The sequence below is a fragment of the Epinephelus fuscoguttatus genome, linkage group LG19 (assembly GCF_011397635.1).
Source record: "Epinephelus fuscoguttatus linkage group LG19, E.fuscoguttatus.final_Chr_v1".
Lineage (NCBI taxonomy): Eukaryota > Metazoa > Chordata > Actinopteri > Perciformes > Serranidae > Epinephelus > Epinephelus fuscoguttatus.
Window position 1 is genome coordinate 33,744,391 of NC_064770.1, and position 20,647 is coordinate 33,765,037.

The following is a 20,647-nucleotide window of genomic DNA, read 5'->3' on the forward strand; positions in this document are numbered from 1 at the left end:
ATCAATTTAAAAAAGAATAGAAATAAAAGTTATTACAACCCAGGGTGATCAGATGAAAATAAAAACAGATTAAATGCTATTAAAAGCCAAAGACTAAAAATGGGTCTTAAGGTGCTTCTTAAAAGCCTCAACAGGGTCAGACCTTCTAATGGCTTCTGGCAGGCTGTTCCAGAGCCGAGGGGCTGCAACAGAAAAGGCCTGGTCACCCGCCTTTGTTTTCTGTGAACATGGCACAGCCAACACACCACGGTCTGAGGATCTGAGGGTTCTGGTGGTGGTGTAAGGGGTGAGAAGTTCTGAGATATATGAAGGGCCGAGACCATGGAGGGATTTATAAACAATCAGAAGAATTTTGATGTGGTCTCACTTGTTTGTTCTTGCTAATAACCGGGCAGCAGCGTTTTGGACTAGTTGGAGACGGAAGACGGTGGTCTGAATAATACCTGAGTAGAGGGAGTTGCAGTAATCCAGCCTGGATGTTATGAATGCATGAACTCTTTCTTGGTCTGAAGGTGATAGGAAGTGCCTGATCTTTGAAATGGTTCTGAGCTGAAAGAAACTGGACCTGACAACTGAATTTACATGCCTGTTAAAACTTAAGTTACTGTCAAATAAAACACCCAGGTTCTTTGAATGCGGTGTGATATAGGAGGAGAGGTGGAAGTTCTGGGCGTTAGCAGTAGTATGACCTGGGAGGCCAAAGAGTAAGACTTCTGTCTTGTCCTCATTCAGCTGGCTAGACTTGCGCTTAGTGACTGTAGTGAAGTTTTATAGCAGTTTCCCCACACCTCAGCACACTCAGTGTACATATGGCAAGACTAGACAACGGTAGAGAGTGTGAAGGGACTTGCAATCCAGGATCTGCTTTGCTTTGTTTATGACTGCACATGTTTAATGTGTGGCTTCCAGCTAAGCCTTTCATCCATTAGTAGAAAGAGAGAGGGGAGATGCTGAGGAGTCGGGAGCAGAGTTCAATGCCTTTGCATGGCATTGAACAGTATATGAACATGTTAGAATATGTGAACACACTAATTTAACATTAGCAGCATTAAAAACACTTTTTTTTTTATAGTTTCACGTGATTATTTATAATTTTTTAAACTGGTTTGTATTTCTTCAGTTGAAAACTTAAACAGTGGACATGTAAAAATGAACTTCATAATTTAATTTTTCATGCCTAAAGAGGAATAAAACACTCAAGAAAAAAAATCTTGACTGAGATCATAGTAATTCATGCATGAAAGGGTTAAGTGACTCAAAATTCTCTTTGTCTTTCTTGGGCTCTGGAACCATTTTGCCTCTAAAACCATCCCCCATGATAGAAAGGAGGTTTAACCGTTCACAGTGACTGGTTGCTGAATTACAAGTATGAGGAAGATGGATTAAAGTTGGCGAGCCATCTTATCTGCAGGTCACGTGACCTCCCAGGACCTCTTTGTTTTTGAAACAGAAACGCATTAAGTTCTCTCTGCCTTTCTGCCCCAGGGGACACATGTAGTGATTCACCCTTTCCTATGAAATGAAGGAACTGAAACGTCTGTTAGACACTCTGCATTCATCTCATAAATTCTCCCGTCACGTCCCTCCTCTGTGCCTCACAGATCTGTTTTCAGCTACACTGTTTTTTCGGTTCGTGTCACAAACACAGCTTTAGCCGAGGGTAACACAGCAGCAGGTCTCCACATTGCTTCAGCCATGGGCAGGGACTGTGGTCCTCACCAAAAGTGGGACAGCCTGCTCAATATGTGTTTCCCGAGCGTGAGGGAAACCAGACCTGAACCTGATCCACCATCAGGTGAGTCTCACCGAACTTACTCATCTTTTTTCTTCTAAAAAATCCTCCTCCTGCCTTCCTCCTGAGCGCAGATGTTCTCTATAGTCTGAAAACCTCTCTGAGGCAGTCTTGGATTTGGACCAAGTTTGACTTTTTGATGTTGATTTGAACCCTTGTGGCCATCTAAAACTTCACAGATGATTTGTTTTTTCTCCTCTGTAATGTAAAGCGTTCAGGTGACTACATCTGTGCACAGTTAAAAAACTACATTATCTATCAGTTGACGATGGAGGCACAGCGCTCCTGCTTTAAGATAAGATCTGCTGGTCTTGAATAAACATTTTAGGTATTATTTTTATTGCCAAGTGAGGAACTAATAAACAATTAATGCTAATAAACCCCAGTTTGTGCTCATGTTCTTTACAATGTGGTGTTTACAGCTGTTGAGAATGTGAACTGTTTTTCTGTTGAGGTACTTCATCCATCTGTTTTCCCCTTAGAGCCGCCCCTGGCTGATTTGGTCCAATTTACAGCCAAGACCCCACCCCCAGCATCACTGAGTCGGTCACCTGAGGCCGACTCAGTGATGCTGCTGAGTCCGGCTCTGTGGATCTTTGTGGTGCTGGCCACAGTGGGGTCCATCGTGGCTCTGGTTCTGTGGTTTGTCATATACAAGCGACAGACCCGCAACATCAGCATCTCAGGTAAGGGCAGTGAGGGTTTAAATGATTTATTTGATTTGCTCAAGGTTCACATAAAGGCCTACATATCCCAGGATGCTTAGCAGCTGACTGTTAAGCTTCAGCATTCTGTTCACTTTTCTGGAGAGGTTGAATAATTGTTGAAATCATGGGTCTTCAACAGGAGGTCTGCAAGCCTTAGAAGGTCCTCAGAGTCACTGCATTTTTTTCAACAATTAAACACATTAACATGACTCTAACACATTATGAGCAAATATATTTTATAGCAAGCCTATTTGTAAGAAGAAAATAATAATAAATTAATACACAGTACACAACACTGATGTTAGGCTATCTGTTACCCATGAATCCTTGTCAAATATTGCTTAGTATTGTGCGCACCATATGAAGCAGTGGGTGAGTTATGATATATTCAACATCATACCTGCATTTGAACATGTCGTCAAGCTAGTTTGCGTTTTTATTCACTCTGAATTTTGTCTAGATTCTGGTTCCGGTCTGGAGAGCGGATGCAGAATTCACCAAATTCACCAAAGTAAAAGTGTTCACCAAAGTAAAACTTTAAATTCTGGCGCACCATCGATTTGGGGCGATGAGGGGTGTAAGAGAATCGATTAACTTAATGGCTTGGGGCTTTTTTTGTAAGTTATGTTCTTTAAATTAAAAGTTTCACCACATTTTTATTAGCTTGGTGCTTTTATTTTGACGGAAAAGCGCATCCATCAAATTCCGGATCCTGTCTCACTTGCCCCTGGTTCCGGTACTTTACCAAAACAGCCACTAACGGCCCCAGACTGGTCAGTTAGCCACTCAATCTACAGCAGGAAACAGCATTTGAAAATAAACCATGACCCACCAGTTGGGAACCACTGATTTAATCTAGCAAAACGCTGAATGAAGCAGTTCTACATTGGGACTGAGCTCGAAATGCGACGATGCCGGTGTGTATTTCCAAAGCGCTGCCAGTCACAAAGGGATTCAGCCTTTTAGACAACTCCTCCTATCATCATGCAGACACCGAGCGTCCTCTCCCGCCTACCACTCCATTAGGTCCCAGGGAAGCTGAGCCTCCCTGGGACGTTTTTGTCGCATTTATCCAATGACTGTCTCACTTTGCAGCATGAAAAAAACCTGCTCAGCGCTGTCTCATAGGAATGCCTGGAGGCTCCGCGTCCACCACACTGACACGAGAATGTAGGACAGGGAGGTCGCGTTTGAAAACCGGTGATAAACAGCTGACGTTTGAACATCATAGTCGTGATGTGAAACGCATCGTAGCGCACGTTTAATGCAGTGTAAATTCTTATTTTAATGTAAATTCAATACTGCATATTTGACCATTTCTTCTATGAAATTTTAGGGAAGTTCAGCCTCCCTTGTTGTCTCAGAGCAATCGCCCCTGGTGGACACTGTGTTTGGTTTGTCCGTCCTTGGCTACAGTAGAAACATGGCAGTACACCACAGGGGACACGCTCCTTATGTAGATATAAACGGTTCATTGTAAGGTAATGAAAACAGACTTATTTCCAGGTGATTATACCCCCTATATATCCTCCTAAACCCTACACACTGGACCTTTAAATGCTCTTTCAGAAGCTTCAGAGTGAGGTTTCTGGGAAAACGCTGAAGAAATTGAAGCATTTTTGCATTGAATAGATACATTTTGAAATACTGTGTGTAAAAATCAACTATCTGTGACTTAATTTTGAAAATATCAGTGTCATTATAGAAGTTTAAACACCTAAACAGATTAAACTCTCCTTAAAGAAGCAGCTGCTGAAATATAATATATAGTCACGTCAGAGTGTATCACTAAAGAGCCAGAGATATTAACTGCAGAGATAACAGCTGATCCTTCAGGTTTTGGGTTAAATCTTATTTCCATGACTTCTTTTACATCAGGACACCATGTCGTTTTTTAAAGTCTTCAACCAGTGGCGGCCATTTCTCTTACTGCAAGGCGAGGATCTGACATGTAGAGCAAGTGTCTGAGAGTGGTGCGGAGGAAGTAGGGCTGCAGGCAGGCAGGTGATGAAGTGTGACGTTCATCACAGTAGAAACTCCACAGTTTCTGTTCTCTTCTTCTCAGACGTCCCATGGGTCAGCCCCGCTTTCTTACCAGCTATTCTGGTTTCAACACACATCCTTTGGTTAGGCAGGACAAATGAGGTCTCACACAAGCTTATAAACACTTAAACTGACAGAAAGATACACAGAGAGGCACCAACAGCAGGATTGCGTGCACTTTGTCGTATAACGGCTCCATGTAAAAGTGTGGCCTGGTGGACAGGGAGGCATCATCTTGTATCTTTAACGCAAGATATCTGAACATGCTGATTTAATCTTGAATTTAAAAATAACCCTGACAGTCATGTGATCAGCATGCCTTTATGCACAGTGGCTTCTCTGAGTGGCCCTTGTGCAGATGAAAGCCTTTATCTGCCCGAGCTTTTCTGCTTTATGTGATAAATATACCAACATAATCATGACCATAACTTTAATCTCCTGGAATGGAAGTCTTAACCCCATTAATTAAAACTAAATCTCAGGACTGAGGAGGAACAAGATTCACTTTATCAACAGCATGGTTTTGTCCTCACTGAGTAAATTGTCTGTCAATAGACCTTTATCCATGTGACAGCCAGGAATGTCAAAAACTAGATTAGCAGAGTGGGGACATTCAGCTTTGCCCACTTAGCTGCTGTGAAACACATCATTGTTTCACACATGATGTAACGCAGGAGTCTGATGCTCATCCTAAAATGGTGAAAAGGTGTTTTAGACAGAAGTCGACTAAGAGGAGGAATTAGTGTTCTATAAATGTATGAATAAATACACACTGCGATGCCACACAGCTGGTTCAATATCAGCAAAGTTTCCCTTTATATTCATTGTCTTGTGTGGCGATCAGCAGTGATGTGGTGGTTCAATTGAATGAATTTCAGCCAGCTGGCGTACATGCAGGGAGACGTGACGTGGGGAGAAAATGAAGAAACATACGAGATGGTCAACAAAATGTCTCACATCGCCACATATTAGAGCTACATACAGAAAATACATTTGCAGTTGTGTTACATCACATGGAAGATTACTATAACAATTAGTTTTGGTACACACAACAAAATTCCCTAACTCCTCCAAAACTTTCAAGGATTTTACTGATTCTTCCAGGTTTTCCATGACCGATGACTCCCTGCCACGGCAGACTGAGTGGCTCTCTTGATATGTAAAGAGAGCTCCAGTTCAGTCATACAACGTTTGTTCAAGGAGCTCCTGTCACACAATATATTGAACTCAAACTAGATATTCAGTGACACACTCATGTTTTGCTTGTTTGTGTTGCAGAGGATGCAGAACGGCGTCAGGAGCCTCTTCAGAAAACAGAGCCACCTGCCAAAATCTACCTGCCGCCTCCAGAGAGAAACGGTCAGGCTGAGATGTTGCTGGGAGCAGCATGGGCCCCTTCACCCTGCCCTCACCTGCACCTGGGGGCCCAGACAGGCTCAAAGTGGGAGGAGGGCTTCACTGCATGCAGGGACCCCGCAAAGCATGCTGGGACAGAAGGGGGCAGAGGGCCGCCTGCGTGCAGCACAGTGAGGGAACACCGCATCCCACTTCCTGCCACAGAGCTGGGTGGTACCGCGTTAGTTACGACTAAAACTGTGTAGGGCTGTGTGTGTGTGTGGATATCCTTCTAACATGTTTTTTAAAACAATTTTCTACTGCTGTTGTTTTATCTCACTGCCTTGCTTGATGAATACAAGTGTCATGATGTAGATTGGTGTCCAATAATACCGTGTAAGACTGTTTATGGTGTCGTGTACTTTGCTGCAAAGTGTTGTTAAAAGACGAAACAAAAAAACTGCTCTGAATCTTATGCTATATTTTAATAAAACACAAAACCAAAATCATCACAGAAACATTTCTGATGTTCTGAAAACAAAGGTAGCATTGTTGTGTTGTGAAAGAGAAATATTCTCAGATCTCCGCTATATTACGACAAGTACTGCTTGGATATAGTGCCACTGTCTCTGCAGCAGAAAAGGCTATTTACACGGTAAATAATTATGTCAAACTTTCTCAATCAGTGAGCTTCCTGCAGGCAACATCTAAACCTAAACGGAGACCTGTTCAAAGTACAGTCAAGAAGAGTACACTCAGTATCATCATTAGGATTGTGTTGTTTTTAAATAGATCTCAAAGGAGGAGTCACACTAAGACCCATGTAGGTGTGATGATAGCTATGTGTGACTTATCACTGTCCACAGGGCAGGAAGGTTGTGTGTTACAAAACAGAAATAAGAAAAGTCCTCCTAACACATTTCCAGGTACAATTTATAGCCATTATTTATGGGAAAATGCCACTTTGGCGCCCCCTAGTGACAGTATCAAAACATATACTGGCAGATTTACTCATCTTTAGGCCACTTTTACTATTTGTTACTGAAACAAACATCTTAAATGATATTCAGTAAGTACCTGAGAGCGGATTTTTCATTTTAAAGCAGTGGTTCCCAACTGGTGGGTCGCAGGTTCATTCTGAATGGACTCCAAGTGAGCTCTTAAAGTTTGTAAAACCACACTTTATTTTTAAGTGCAGTGAATTTACAGCACAGAGCTTTTATTTTGAAGTGTCGTTTCCTGTTGTAGAGTGAGTGAATAACGGACATCTCCTTGACAGAGACAGCAAACTAGCTCCACAACATGATCAAACACAAGTGTGACGTCAAATATATTAAACTGTGTGGACCTCGAACGAATGACTAAAGAGAAATCTGGACCCTGTGGTTGGACCAGTTGGGAACCACTGGTTTAAAGTAATGCTTCACTCCCAAATGAGCATTCATATGTCAATTCATCACCCTGTGTTACACTGAATTCAGGAAAAAAGCTTTGCTTTTCTCGGTGAACGAAGAATCCAAAGATGAATTGAAGTCATAGGGGTACACATTTATCAACAGCAAAACACTGGTTAGAAACTCTTCCACAACTCGAACAGTATAATCCAAGTCTCATTTATGCAGTCGTATGCTTGGTACGTCACAAACACATGTACTTTTGCAGAGACATTAATATTTCAGTCAGACAAATTACAGGTTGAAATGTTTGCACTAACATATTCCCATTACCTTAAATGCTAGATCGGCGGCATCTGGACTTGCTTGAGTTCCTTGAAGACGCTTCACCTCTCAACCAAGAGGCTCCTTCAGCTCTAATGGACTCTGTGTGCGGGGGGGACACTTACAGAGTCGTTAAGGTCACATGTGAGTCGTTGACCCACCCGACCATCATGTGTGTCGTTAGCATCAGATGGGTCCAGGTGTGAAAGGGTGAAAAGTCGTCTGGGGAAGGATGCCAAGACTGCATTGAAGGTGGATGATAAGTGGTGTCGTAGGCCACCTCCTCCGTTTAACGATGGTCGTTCCAATTTAACGTAGATGTCTTCTTTCACGCCTCTTTCAAACCATCTGTCTTCTCTGGCCAAGACGTGCACATGCTGTCCTTGAAGGAGTGTCCCTTCTACTCTAGATTTAATGGACAGCTACATACATCAGATAAATGAGACTTGGTTTACACTGCACAAGTTGTGTAAGAGTTTGTGAACGGATGCTGTTGCTGTTGATTTTTCCAAGTCAGCGAGAATATCCTCAGTTTTTGGATTCTTCATTCACCGTGGAAGCATTTTTCCCAGATTCAACCTAACATGGGGTGAGTGAGTGGCATCTCAGTGATCATGGGGGTGAAGTATTCCTTTATCAAAAACAGACTGATAAACTGTTCATCTAATGCGGTGTTGAAGTGAAAAAGTGTCGAAGAGCAAAGAGAACCGAGACCCTATGGCAGGCACATTTATCATTACATTAACAAATAAAGTCTCACTTTAAACACGCCTGCTTGTTCCACCGCTGCTCCACTGTCACTTACAGAAACCCAGCAGTGCTGATTCAAGCAGGTAAAACCTATGACACTTTTCTACAATGTCCTCTTGGTGGTAAAGCTCCTCTCATCACAGGTAGGTGCTTGGGTTGTCAGTGACAGCCAGGTGGAAGTACTCTGGCTGGTTCTCCCCCTGCAGGCTGCTGTTGGTCTCCCTCCGGCGCACTTTGGTGGACAGGGTCTTCCTCATTTTAAAGCTCTCACTTCCGACTCCACGGCTCTCTAGACTGGATACGATCATCTCGGCCAGGTCCTGCTGGAGCCGCTGGAAGTTCTCCCTGAGTCAGTGATGAGAGGATTATTTTAGATTATGGATGCAAATGTGGGAATAGGCTTCTACAATTTCTCAACTCATACATTAGGGTGGGTAATAATCATCATCACATTATACATTAATCTATGCATACATATTAATAAACTGTGTTTTTTAGTGTTTGGAGAAAATGTAGCTGACATTGTGTTTCACTCACGCTGTCGGAGGTGTCGGCAGGTTGTAGTTCCCCCCAGTCACTCCTGTTAACCAGTATGTCATCTCTTTGCCTTTACCCTGTTGGTCAGGTACGCATGGACGCACACACACACAGGAAATAAGAGTAGTAACGACAGTTTATATGGCTCACATTTGATGTAAATCCCAGGATAGATGAGAACATAAAAAGCCAAAGCAAACCCGGCTAACCTTCAGGTACGTCTCTCCTCTTTGTTCATACTCAAACTTGCAGTCTGTCCTCTGTAGGATGTTGATGGTGGACCGGCTGACGTGGATTCTCAGAGCTGAACAGATGACATGAGAAAGAATCATGAGAGTCTCTTAAGATCAGAATCAATCATGTAACTTGGTTAAAATACTTTATCGTGTGTGTGTGTCATCTCTTACGCAGGCCCGTGGACTCCATGCGTGATGCAGTGTTGACTGTATCTCCAAAAAGGCAGTAGCGAGGCATCTTGTTCCCCACCACTCCTGCTGCACACGGTCCTACATACAAATACACATATATGATATGAAGAGGCCCAGATATCTTGGGAGGCAAGCAAGACAGCAAGAATGTAAAAACAAAATCCTCCATCAGTTAAGACCACATAACTCAAGCCTCTCTCCCACGGAGCACAACAGCAAAAGGGGAGAGGCACAATGGGAGACATCCCTTTAAAGGTGAGGTACCCCCAAGGGTGAACATAGGCGTACAGAAACTGGACATCAAACATCCAACTGAAACATATTACTGCTGTATAATTGACCCTGTTACATATATATGCATATTAAATGGAGAGATGTCAGAGTGAGGGTGCTGCCCATGGACAGGCATCCCAAGCAGTTGGAGGTTTGGTGCCTTCCCCAAGGGCACCTCAGCAGTGCCCAAGAGTTGAGCTGGCACCTCCCGAGCTATCAGTCGACGCTCCATATTTAGTCCGGAGAGGGACTTGAGCTGCGACCCTCCGGTTCCCAACTCAAGTCCCTATGGACTGAGCCACCGCCGCACCAGTTACAACTTGTGCACAGCATGTACCCTCGGTATAAAGAAAGTCTGCCTTATCTTAAACATTTCTGATCATTTTTAACATCTATGATAATGACATGAATGAGAAAGGTATGTCTGCTGGTGTCTGGCTTATCTGTAGCCGATCATTTCTATTATTCAGCCACTAGGTGTCAGTAACATCATTTCACACAAGAAGGAAAACTGAGTTACGATCATTCTTCTTGTAGTTTAATCACTAACATTGTTACGGTGTGTTATTGCCACCTTGTGTGTTTTTTAAATTATTTCACACATATAGCCATCACTATTGACTCACTCCTCTCCAACAGACGTGTGAAGACACATCTTATTACTATATAATGACGAAAACTCTGTCGGTGTGTCTGCTCCACGTTTTCCTCCTCACTGACTTGGTCAATCCATGTGAAATTTGGCACAATGGTAGAGGGTCATGTGAGGATGCCAATGAAGCAATATTACATCAGTTGGCTAAAGGGGGTTCCTCATGAGGAGCTCTCCTCATGAGGAACACATTTGCCTCAAGAACCCATAACTTCCACTTATATAGATTTTCTGCCATTTTGAATTTTTTGAAAAACACTTCAAATGGATCTCTTCCTAGGAAGTTTGAGCGATCTGCATGAAACTGGGTGAACATAATCTAGGGAGCAATATCTAAAGTTCCCTCTTGGCAAAAGTTGGAAAACTTACTCAAACTGAGCTTCTATAAGGCAATGAATATTGCGGAGGGCGTGGCTCATCACATAAAGGTGTAGAACATCTCAAGGGTTTCACCCATCACCACGCAACTTTGTAGGCATATGACCACACATAATCTGAGGGGACCCCTCCATTATTGACCCCATCAAACAAAATGGGGGCGCTAGAGAGCTCATTTCTTATCTAGGCCTAACCGCCATATGGATTTTTACTAAACTTGGTAGATATGTAGAACAGGACGCCTCAAGGTGACTGGAGAAATTTAACTCTAATTGGCAACTGGGTGGCGCTATAGACTCACAAGTCAGTCTTTAGACGCTTTGCTTAACTAAAGACTGATGTCTTTCTCCCTGATTTTGTGTTTAGATGGGCGGATACAATTTCAGAGTTTAAAAAAACTCCCTACGTTGCAGAACCAATAGTAAATCTGCAGGGCAGTCCTTCGGTGGCTCGCTGAACTCTTGTGTTTGTAAACAGAGTCCGACTAGAAACACGTGTAGCGGTAAAAAATGGCTCAGCCGCGCTCGAAGAAAACACCGTCAAAGTTAGTGGATGTTTGTTGCGTTTGTGGCGACGCATTCTCGCCAACTAAAAGAAACAAACATAATCTTTTACAAGGCCATGACTCATCCATCTGGCCAGACTGTAGAGGGAATCGCCTTGTTGTTTATAAATACTTCCAGGCAGAAAACCAGCAGAGCTTTTAGCTATATATATAGCCTATATATCACATTTTTCACATCACTGTATCACCATTTAGACTAATCAAATGTTTGTAAAGTCTATAAACACAATGATTGAACAAACATTACTATTTCTGTGTGCACGTTTAGCTGGGCTAACCGTTAGCTGTTAGCCCTGTTAGCCGTTAGCAGTGTCTGTAATAGGTAATAACTCATTAAACGGTCTGTGAAAAAAATATCTTTTCCAGCGGATATCTTAGTTACAACATGATTGAGCTAGCAAAGCAGTTTTGTGTTGCTATGTGTGGTATTTATTCAGTTTTGGGAAATCACTATGTCTAGAAAGCATCAGTGGCTGCAGCTGACAGGGACAGCTAACAGCAGCAGCAAAGCTAACATCAGGACGTCATCTGTTAAAAGCCTCCCGTTGTCAGATACGACATGAAACTACTCCAGTTAGCTCAATCATGTTGTAACTAAGACATCCGCTGGAAAAAATATTTTCTTCACGGATGAGCACACGTTTGATAAAACGGAGTTAAATCTCTCGGCATCCATTTTCAAGCTCTCTGTGTGTTTGTTTCCTTGCGGACGAGAAAAGGGGGAGCACACATTTCCGAAAGAAGGCGTGACCTTTTCAAAAATGCAAGAGGCGTTGCTTTGTTGCCGGCCGTTTTCGCCGGTGTATTAAACACACTTTAGAAAGGAGTGTCCCCAGACTATCATAAGGCGGAGACCTCTGATTGTCTGGTGGTGAGACTAGGTGGCGCTATAACAACAGAAAAATGCTTAAAAATGGCTAAAATGCAACTGATCGCTGTGGCTCCCCCTGTGGACCAATGTTGTTTGGTTTTTTTTTTTTTCTAATTTTTGGTATGACTAAGTCATGGTATGGTATGCTGTACATAATCACGGAAACTGTCAGTGTGTCATTCTGTCAGTCAGTCATTCTGTCTGTCCCATGTTTTTCTACTCACTGACGTGGTCAATCTATGTGAAACTGCACATAGGCGTTGAGGACTGGCATAGGTAGAAGGTGACAAAGCTACCAATGGGTATGGACTAGTTCACATTTAAGTATAAATTGAGGGAAAATAGAAAATGTTGTGTGGGGGAATTGGATATAGATAAATGTGCTTTGATAAAGACAACTGGAAAAGTAAAATGTCACACAAAATAAAAGTAGTGATAACATTTATAGGCTACTTTTAAGTAAGGGATCCCTTCAGTTCTATTCTCCTGTCGGGAGTTATTTTCCCAGTATTCACCGGCTCATTATACATTATCCCGCTTATTACACGGCTAATTATTAGTTAAATAAATAATGCTGTCTGCCTCTGCGAAGTGCATTAAAAGCGACCGGATTCGACATCTTTTGGTGAAAGTTTTGTACTCACCCAGGCTTAGTGGACTGAACCGAGGCATAAAACTTGCGTAAAATGTCATTAAGCATGACTGCTGAGTGTGTATTCAAATCTGTCTTCTTTTGTTTTTGGCAGAGAAAGTCCGTAGGTATTCTTTTTCTTCAGCGGCATCCGTTAAAATCAGCCACTTCTGTTTGTTTTTTCCCTCGGAAGTTGTTTGACAGCTGCAGTGTTGCAGGGCAGCATCCCTAGCAACGCTGGGCTACATAGCAACTGTGTGTAATGACCGTTGCTACTAGCAGCGGTCATTACACAGTAATATCAGACCGCAGAATGCCGCTACTGACCAATCAGAATACAGCATTTAATAGAGCCGTGTAATAAAATATTTTATTAACTGTGTGAAGGAAAATGTAATTTTATTCATAATTCTACAGGCTATTTAAAAAATCTGCTCTGTTTGGATATTTGTTTGTGTGGCTGACTCATCTTTGTAAATGTGCCACATGTTATGTTGCTTTGTGAATCATGTGAAGGCTTCTTTTGAAATTTTATTGTCACTTACATGTGACAATAAAAGCATTTCTATTGCTATAAAATATACTGATGCAACGTTTATGAGCAAGAAATCATGGCTTTGTTACCTGAATGCACGCCAATACGGATCCACAGAGGGATGCCAGGCAGGTGCTCCAACTGAAAAGTCCCTACGAATGCCAGGATGTCCAGGGCCATGTGGGCGATGTCCACTGCGTGCCTGTCACCGTTCCGTTTGGGCAAACCCGATGCAACCATGTACGCATCTCCTATTGTCTCAACCTGAGAGATGGAAAGTAGATAAAAGCATTGTACCGTGTTCAGTAAACATGAAAAAAGTAAAAACATAATTTACCTTATATAACAATCTAAGTCTTATAGAAGAGTATTAGGGCCATAGGGGACATAGGGACACAATCAAAATGTCCAAAGTGTGCTAATGCTAGTGGTTTGATTTATTCTCAGAAGTTCAACAGCAGATGATCAAGACTCATTCTGAAGTACCTTGTAGACATCATGGTGGTCGAGGATGCTGTCAAAGTTCTTGTAGATGTCGTTGAGCATGTTGACCACCTCCATGGGGGTGCTGTAGTGGCAGAGGGTGGTGAATCCCACTATGTCGCTGAAATAGATGGTCACCTCCTCAAACAGCTCTGGTTCCACTTTGCCCGTCTCCTTCAGTGAACGCACCACCGGGCTGAGGAGACACAGGGAGAGCGGACAATACTGTCGTTAACTGATGGATTCTAGTAACATTAAAATATCTGTCAGTTACATTTACGTTAAAGCTCTTTGAGTGGTCGTAGGACGAGAAAGGTGAGATACAAGTGCAAGTGTATTTACTGTCCTTTGTAAAAATTCTTTGTAAAATAAAAATCAGTGTAGCTTTGAACATGTTTCCTCTGACACACATCAGCAGATACAGTACAAACTTACCCAGGAAGTAGCATGAAGTTGAGGCGATCGGCTCTGTCCCTCTCAGCTTTGTACAGAGAGGTTCTCTCCTCTACCAGATGCTCCAGAGTCCTGGAGTACATCTGTAGACGACGAATCAGGTTGTCCATGTACGTCTCACTGGCCTGGTTGTGCAGGTTACTATGTTAAAGACAAATTATATTACATTCATATCACTGTTGATGTCATTTAATGAATAAATCATGCTGTAAGAGAGCACGATGTCATGGCAATGACCAGGATTACATACATGTACGGCCAAAAGTGTGTGGACACCCCTATTTTTCGTAGTTTTGATGTACAGTTTACAGCATACAGTGATATTTTACTCCAGTAAAGTGTGTACATTTAATTTATATTGCCCAAGATTTCAGACAATATTGTGCGTTTCCCAGGTTGGCGTTGAAGAACTTGATTCTAGAGTTGAAACGGTATCAAAACTTCATATCACTTCTTGCAGCCCTTCTGTAAAGTGACCAAAATGATCAATTATAAGTATTATCACTGTATTGTTGAAAATAAAAGTCCTGATACACACACTAATTTTACCATGCTTATCATGAAACTGGTAAATGTTTCATCCCTACACATATGGGCGTAATGTTCTGCGGTCCACATAGATTTACACAGATCATAGATAGTCAGCCTAAATGAACGGTGTTGACGTACCTGAAAATCTTACCCAGAGACGACTCTATTTTCTTAAAATCTGGCCTTCGTTCTGGGTCTTCATCCCAGCAGGTTTTTATCAGCATGAACAGCTGTATACACACACAAAGAAAATAATAATAGACGAGATGAACAGAGTCAGCTGGTCTGGTGCTCAGTGGGAGGCTGTTCCAAAGACGAGGAGCAAGAACTGAAAAGGCTCGATCACCCTTTGTCTTTAACCTGGACTCTGGAACAGTTAGAGTTAGAGGACCCAGACGAGCAGACCTGAGGGGCCTGTTTGGATGGTACGGTGTGAGAAGCTCAGTTATATACTCAGGTGCCAGATCATTGAGAGCCTTGTACGTGAACAAAAGCACTTTAAAATGGATTCTAAAAGAGACTGGAAGCCATTGCAGGGGAGCCAAAATAGGTGTGATGTTAGAGGGTCGTTGCTGAATTTTGAACTATATAGAGCTGATGTATCACTTGATTGTTTAGGCAGGTGAACAAAGTGTTACAGCAATCGAGGCAGGAGAACATACTGTCAGAGCGTATATGATTTTTGTCTGTGTTATTCTGTGACAGAGGTGATCTACATTTGGAGATATTCCTCAGCTGGTAAAAACAAGACAGGACTACATTTTAAACATTACTGTCCAGATTTTATTACACCCGATTTTATGTGAGGAGTGAGGGGGCTGAATTTGTTTTGAGATATGTTCAGGGCCAATGATGAGAGCTTCTGTCTCTTCAGATCTAAATTAAAGCAAATTTACTGGTGTCAGAGCGTTTAAAAGACAGGTAGAGCGGTGCATCATCTGCGTATCTGTGGAAAAAGATGTTGTGATGATGTATTAGCTAAAAAAGAGGAAGGGGAGCATATGGCTTCCTTTACTAAACTTTGATGAGCAGCTTTAGTTTATAAACCAAGTGTGTTACTATAACAGCAAAATGTTTGGTGGCTTTTCTTACCTCGATCTCCCTCTCTGATGCGTAGTCAAAGTTCAGGTCAGGCCTGAAGAAGTTCGTCCCGCTGGGATACTGCACTCTGTGGATTTTTTCTGAGGAATTGGATGGCATTAAGATAGTTAATGTGAGCAGGGCTAAGAGCTGAGGATGATCACTGAGTCTGTGTGGTCAAAGTTTTCTGCATCAACATCCCATCTTACTGTAAAGTAGGGCTGAGTATTGGCAAGATTCTGGCATACATTATGTATCATGAAACAGAGGTCATGATTTAATCTACTGCAATACTGTAAGCAAGGTGAAACTTTAAGAAGCTAGCCATGTTCATTATGTTTACACTAGCAATATATATTTGAAATAAAGTGGAAGAGTCAATATTGCAATACTCTTTCTTGCAGCCCTTCTGTAAAGTGTCTCGTACTGACAGGGAAAGTTTATTTTATTGTTCATCTCTGTTTAATGGTGTGTAAAATGATCTTGGCCTACCAAGAGGGTCAGAGCAGCGCTGTGTGAAGAACGGGGTCCATCGCATAATGATCTCGTGAGCAATGATGGCGTAGCTGTAGACATCGCCTTTTTGAGACACGCCATCTTTACGAAGATGCTCCGGGGCCGTCCACACATCTGAGGGAAGAGGAGAGGAGAGGCTGACTCTATTCCCAGTGTTTATATCAATAATCAGTGATGATGAAACACTCAGTCTCACCTCTGCCTGGGCTCAGGATGGTGTGACAGCCAAAGTCAGTGATCTTGACCACCATGCGGTTGTCGACCACACAGTTGGTGGACTTGAGGCGACCGTGGACCTCAATGTTACTGGAGTGGAGATACGACATGCCCTGTAGAAGATAAGCAAGATGACAGTGTTTTTAAAATGGGTTTCATGTGTTGTTTGACCCTTCTCTCCTTGAAATGCACTGAGTGGTGCTTTAGCATCTTTAAAGCCCAGCTCAGACCGAAGATTCACAACAAGAGGAATTGATAATTACAACTAATTGCAATGCAATATTCTGAAAACCTGCAAGTTTCCACAAATACAAATAGACAAGATGGTGTATCATCTGCATAGCAATGATTCTTTGTACTTCTGTGCCAACATCAGGCTTATTTTGTAGCTGAATATAATCTGTATCTCGTTAATCTCTCGTTAATGACATACTGGCTGTAGTTGCTTCAGATAGATTGCATTCAAAGTAAATATGCCACAATAATTCAAATAACCAGTGCACTGATAAATCAGTGAATGAGCAGGCTATGAGTGTGCGACACGTGCACATAAAATGAGCAGCAGCAACTCAATGTCTGACACGGACACAGGACTGAGACCGACAGCTGTGGGGATGTGAATGAGACGGAATCAGGCTCAGCAGGGACGCAGGGCTGTTGTCTGCCAAAGCAAGCAAACACATCATCTTCTGACTTCGTTTGTTGAAACAGATGACATGCCCCACGTTTTAAAACCAGCCACTGGGAACTTGAAATGCTGAGTCACCGGAGACACAATCAGTTGGCTTGAGTCGAGCTGAGACCGGCCAGTTCACGCTGCTGCAACCTTTTATCTGCAACGTTTTACAACAATTTTGTGTCATCTTGAATCTTTGGTCTGAACTGGGCTTAAAACACTTTAAAACAAATCATGGCCATATCAAGTATCACAGAAGGAGTGACAAAAAAATGAAGTGGCAGCCGTACTGTTTTCCTGTTTGTTTTCTCCATAGAAAACAGCTGAATGAACAAACACTCAAGTGAATGAATACATGATACACCCATACATACTTTGGAAACATAAACAAACAATACCTTTGCTATGTCATACATGACTGATATCTTAAACTCCATGTCCATGAAGGTTTCATCTGGGTAGGAGACGCGGTCATTCAGAATGTACTGGAAAAAAAGGCAGATAAAGAAGTTCATGTTTTATCACTTTTACTACCATTATTACATGCTGTACTCAGTTAATGGAACTGTGTCACAAGTATGTGTGTGATAACGTGCATTTATACATGCACTATTAGTGCTCTTTAAACTGTGTGTCAAGCACTTATCAAATGAGCAGTAAAGTAATTGTTAGCTGAGAAGAAAGGAGGCCACTGAACTCTGTCATAAACAGCATGTTTGTGTGACATGAAGACACCACAGGACACAACAGAGTTAAATGAAATGCAGCACGAGCCACAATGGAAATTAAAGAAGAACAGTAGAATTAGTATAAGAACAAAATAACAATTATGACAGTAATCAAGGTCTCTATAGATGCATTATAGTCGGCCAGGCTGAAAAAAGTTACAAGACAAAACAAATATATAACTGGAAATCGCTTATACTTTAAATAAAGCTGCAAAGTTCGCTCATTTTGTTATTTTCACAAAATAAAAGTAACTGTTTTTAGCTCTGGGGTTCTTTTGTATGTGGATCCAGATCTGCTTTAAAATATACACAGTGATCAGACTATTTTGGGATACATGCTCCAGGTGTTTAATTCAAGCCAACCCAAACGCCAGAATAAATGTTGGCAATGTGCTTTTCTGCAAACGACAGACATGTTACATTTGTATGTTTTATATGCATTGGATATGTTGGAACTTTACGTTTCCTTATATTACATTTTCAATTGTATGTTGTGACATTGCAGTGGTTAAAGTGTGGTTGGGTGAAGGCACAAACACCACTTGGTTAAGGTTAGGAAAGCATCATGTTTTGGCTTTGAAAATCTGCTTTTGTCACCACAATGATGGCTGGAAATGTCCTGACTTTCTCAGTAAAAAATACCAACTTTAATCTCCACAAACAAGGCTGGAAACATCCCGAACTGTCATTAAATATACCCACTTTTATCACCACAAACAAGGCTGGAAACATCCCGAACTGTCATTAAATATACCCACTTTTATCACCACAAACAAGGCTGGAAACATCCTGAACTGTCATTAAATATACCCACTTTTATCACCACAAACAAGGCTGGAAACATCCTGAACTGTCATTAAATATACCCACTTTTATCACCACAAACAAGGCTGGAAACATCCCGAACTGTCATTAAATATACCCACTTTTATCGCCACAAACAAGGCTGGAAACATCCCGAACTGTCATTAAATATACCCACTTTTATCTCCACAAACAAGGCTGGAAACATCCCGAACTGTCATTAAATATACCCACTTTTATCACCACAAACAAGGCTGGAAACATCCCGAACTGTCATTAAATATACCCACTTTTATCGTCACAAACAAGGCTGGAAATGTCCCGAACTCTCATTAAAAATACCCACTTTTATCTCCACAAACAAGGCTGGAAACATCCTGAACTGTCATTAAATATACCCACTTTTATCTCCACAAACAAGGCTGGAAACATCCTGAACTGTCATTAAATATACCCACTTTTATCTCCACAAACAAGGCTGGAAACGTCCCGAACTGTCATTAAATATACCCACTTTTATCTCCACAAACAAGGCTGGAAACATCCCGAACTGTCATTAAATATACCCACTTTTATCTCCACAAACAAGGCTGGAAACGTCCCGAACTGTCATTAAATATACCCACTTTTATCGCCACAAACAAGGCTGGAAACGTCCCGAACTGTCATTAAATATACCCACTTTTATCTCCACAAACAAGGCTGGAAACGTCCCGAACTGTCATTAAAAATACCCACTTTTATCGCCACAAACAAGGCTGGAAACATCCCGAACTGTCATTAAAAATACCCACTTTTATCACCACAAACAAGGCTGGAAACATCCCGAACTGTCATTAAATATACCCACTTTTATCTCCACAAACAAGGCTGGAAACGTCCCGAACTGTCATTAAATATACCCACTTTTATCTCCACAAACAAGGCTGGAAACGTCCCGAACTGTCATTAAATATACCCACTTTTATCTCCACAAACAAGGCTGGAAACATCCGAACTGTCATTAAAAATACCCACTTTTATCTCCACAAACAAGGCTGGAAACATCCTGAACTGTCATTAAATATACCCACTTTTATCACCACAAACAAGGCTGGAAACGTCCCGAACTGTCATTAAAAATACCCACTTTTATCTCCACAAACAAGGCTGGAAACATCCCGAACTGTCATTAAATATACCCACTTTTATCTCCACAAACAAGGCTGGAAACGTCCCGAACTGTCATTAAATATACCCACTTTTATCGCCACAAACAAGGCTGGAAATGTCCCGAACTCTCATTAAAAATACCCACTTTTATCTCCACAAACAAGGCTGGAAACATCCTGAACTGTCATTAAATATACCCACTTTTATCACCACAAACAAGGCTGGAAACGTCCCGAACTGTCATTAAAAATACCCACTTTTATCTCCACAAACAAGGCTGGAAACATCCCGAACTCTCATTAAAAATACCCACTTTTATCACCACAAACAAGGCTGGAAATGTCCCGAACTCTCATTAAAAATACCCACTTTTATCGCCACAAACAAGGCTGGAAATGTCCCGAACTCTCATTAAAAATACCCACTTTTATCTCCACAAACAAGGCTGGAAACATCCCGACCTGTCATTAAATATACCCACTTTTATCGCCACAACAATAGTTGAAAATGTCCCAAACTCTTGTTAAAAATAACTGCATTTGTCACCACAACCATGCCTGGAAATGTCCCCAGCTTTTGTTAAAAATACCCCTGTTGGTCTACTTGGCAGCTGTTTGGCCCAGGTATCAAGCCATTTATCATCCCTACCTTGACTTGATTAAAAACCCAGCTCAGCAAAACTGATATATGTATGAAAAGTATAAATGTTAGTGTATCAGTGGTTTGCAGAAACGTACAGTGCCAGCATTTTCATCATCTGGCAACTGCGCTGTATCTGACAATGTTGATAAGG

The 20,647-nt window shown here is 41.8% G+C and overlaps 2 protein-coding genes across 2 annotated transcripts in view; one reads left to right on the forward strand and one right to left on the reverse strand.

Moving 5' to 3' along the window:
• The first annotated feature begins 1,544 nt into the window (after positions 1 to 1,544).
• On the forward strand, positions 1,545 to 6,383 carry LOC125879412 (uncharacterized). The gene is made up of 3 exons (XM_049561281.1): positions 1,545 to 1,795; positions 2,275 to 2,478; positions 5,821 to 6,383. The coding sequence occupies exons 1-3, from the start codon at positions 1,696 to 1,698 to the stop codon at positions 6,141 to 6,143; spliced, it is 627 nt and encodes a 208-aa protein (XP_049417238.1). The 5' UTR covers positions 1,545 to 1,695; the 3' UTR covers positions 6,144 to 6,383.
• Positions 6,384 to 6,442: 59 nt separating this feature from the next.
• Positions 6,443 to 20,647, reverse strand: part of gucy2ca (guanylate cyclase 2Ca) — a 30,264-nt gene continuing 16,059 nt past the window's right edge. The window contains exons 16-27 of the mRNA XM_049560980.1: positions 17,569 to 17,655; positions 16,475 to 16,607; positions 16,255 to 16,392; positions 15,775 to 15,863; positions 14,821 to 14,912; positions 14,134 to 14,292; positions 13,702 to 13,894; positions 13,305 to 13,479; positions 9,290 to 9,388; positions 9,092 to 9,186; positions 8,883 to 8,959; positions 6,443 to 8,690 (exon numbers count right to left, since the gene is read on the reverse strand). Coding sequence (XP_049416937.1) covers positions 8,483 to 8,690; positions 8,883 to 8,959; positions 9,092 to 9,186; positions 9,290 to 9,388; positions 13,305 to 13,479; positions 13,702 to 13,894; positions 14,134 to 14,292; positions 14,821 to 14,912; positions 15,775 to 15,863; positions 16,255 to 16,392; positions 16,475 to 16,607; positions 17,569 to 17,655 — 1,545 coding nt within the window. The 3' untranslated portion in view covers positions 6,443 to 8,482. The remainder of the gene's footprint in view (positions 8,691 to 8,882; positions 8,960 to 9,091; positions 9,187 to 9,289; positions 9,389 to 13,304; positions 13,480 to 13,701; positions 13,895 to 14,133; positions 14,293 to 14,820; positions 14,913 to 15,774; positions 15,864 to 16,254; positions 16,393 to 16,474; positions 16,608 to 17,568; positions 17,656 to 20,647) is intronic.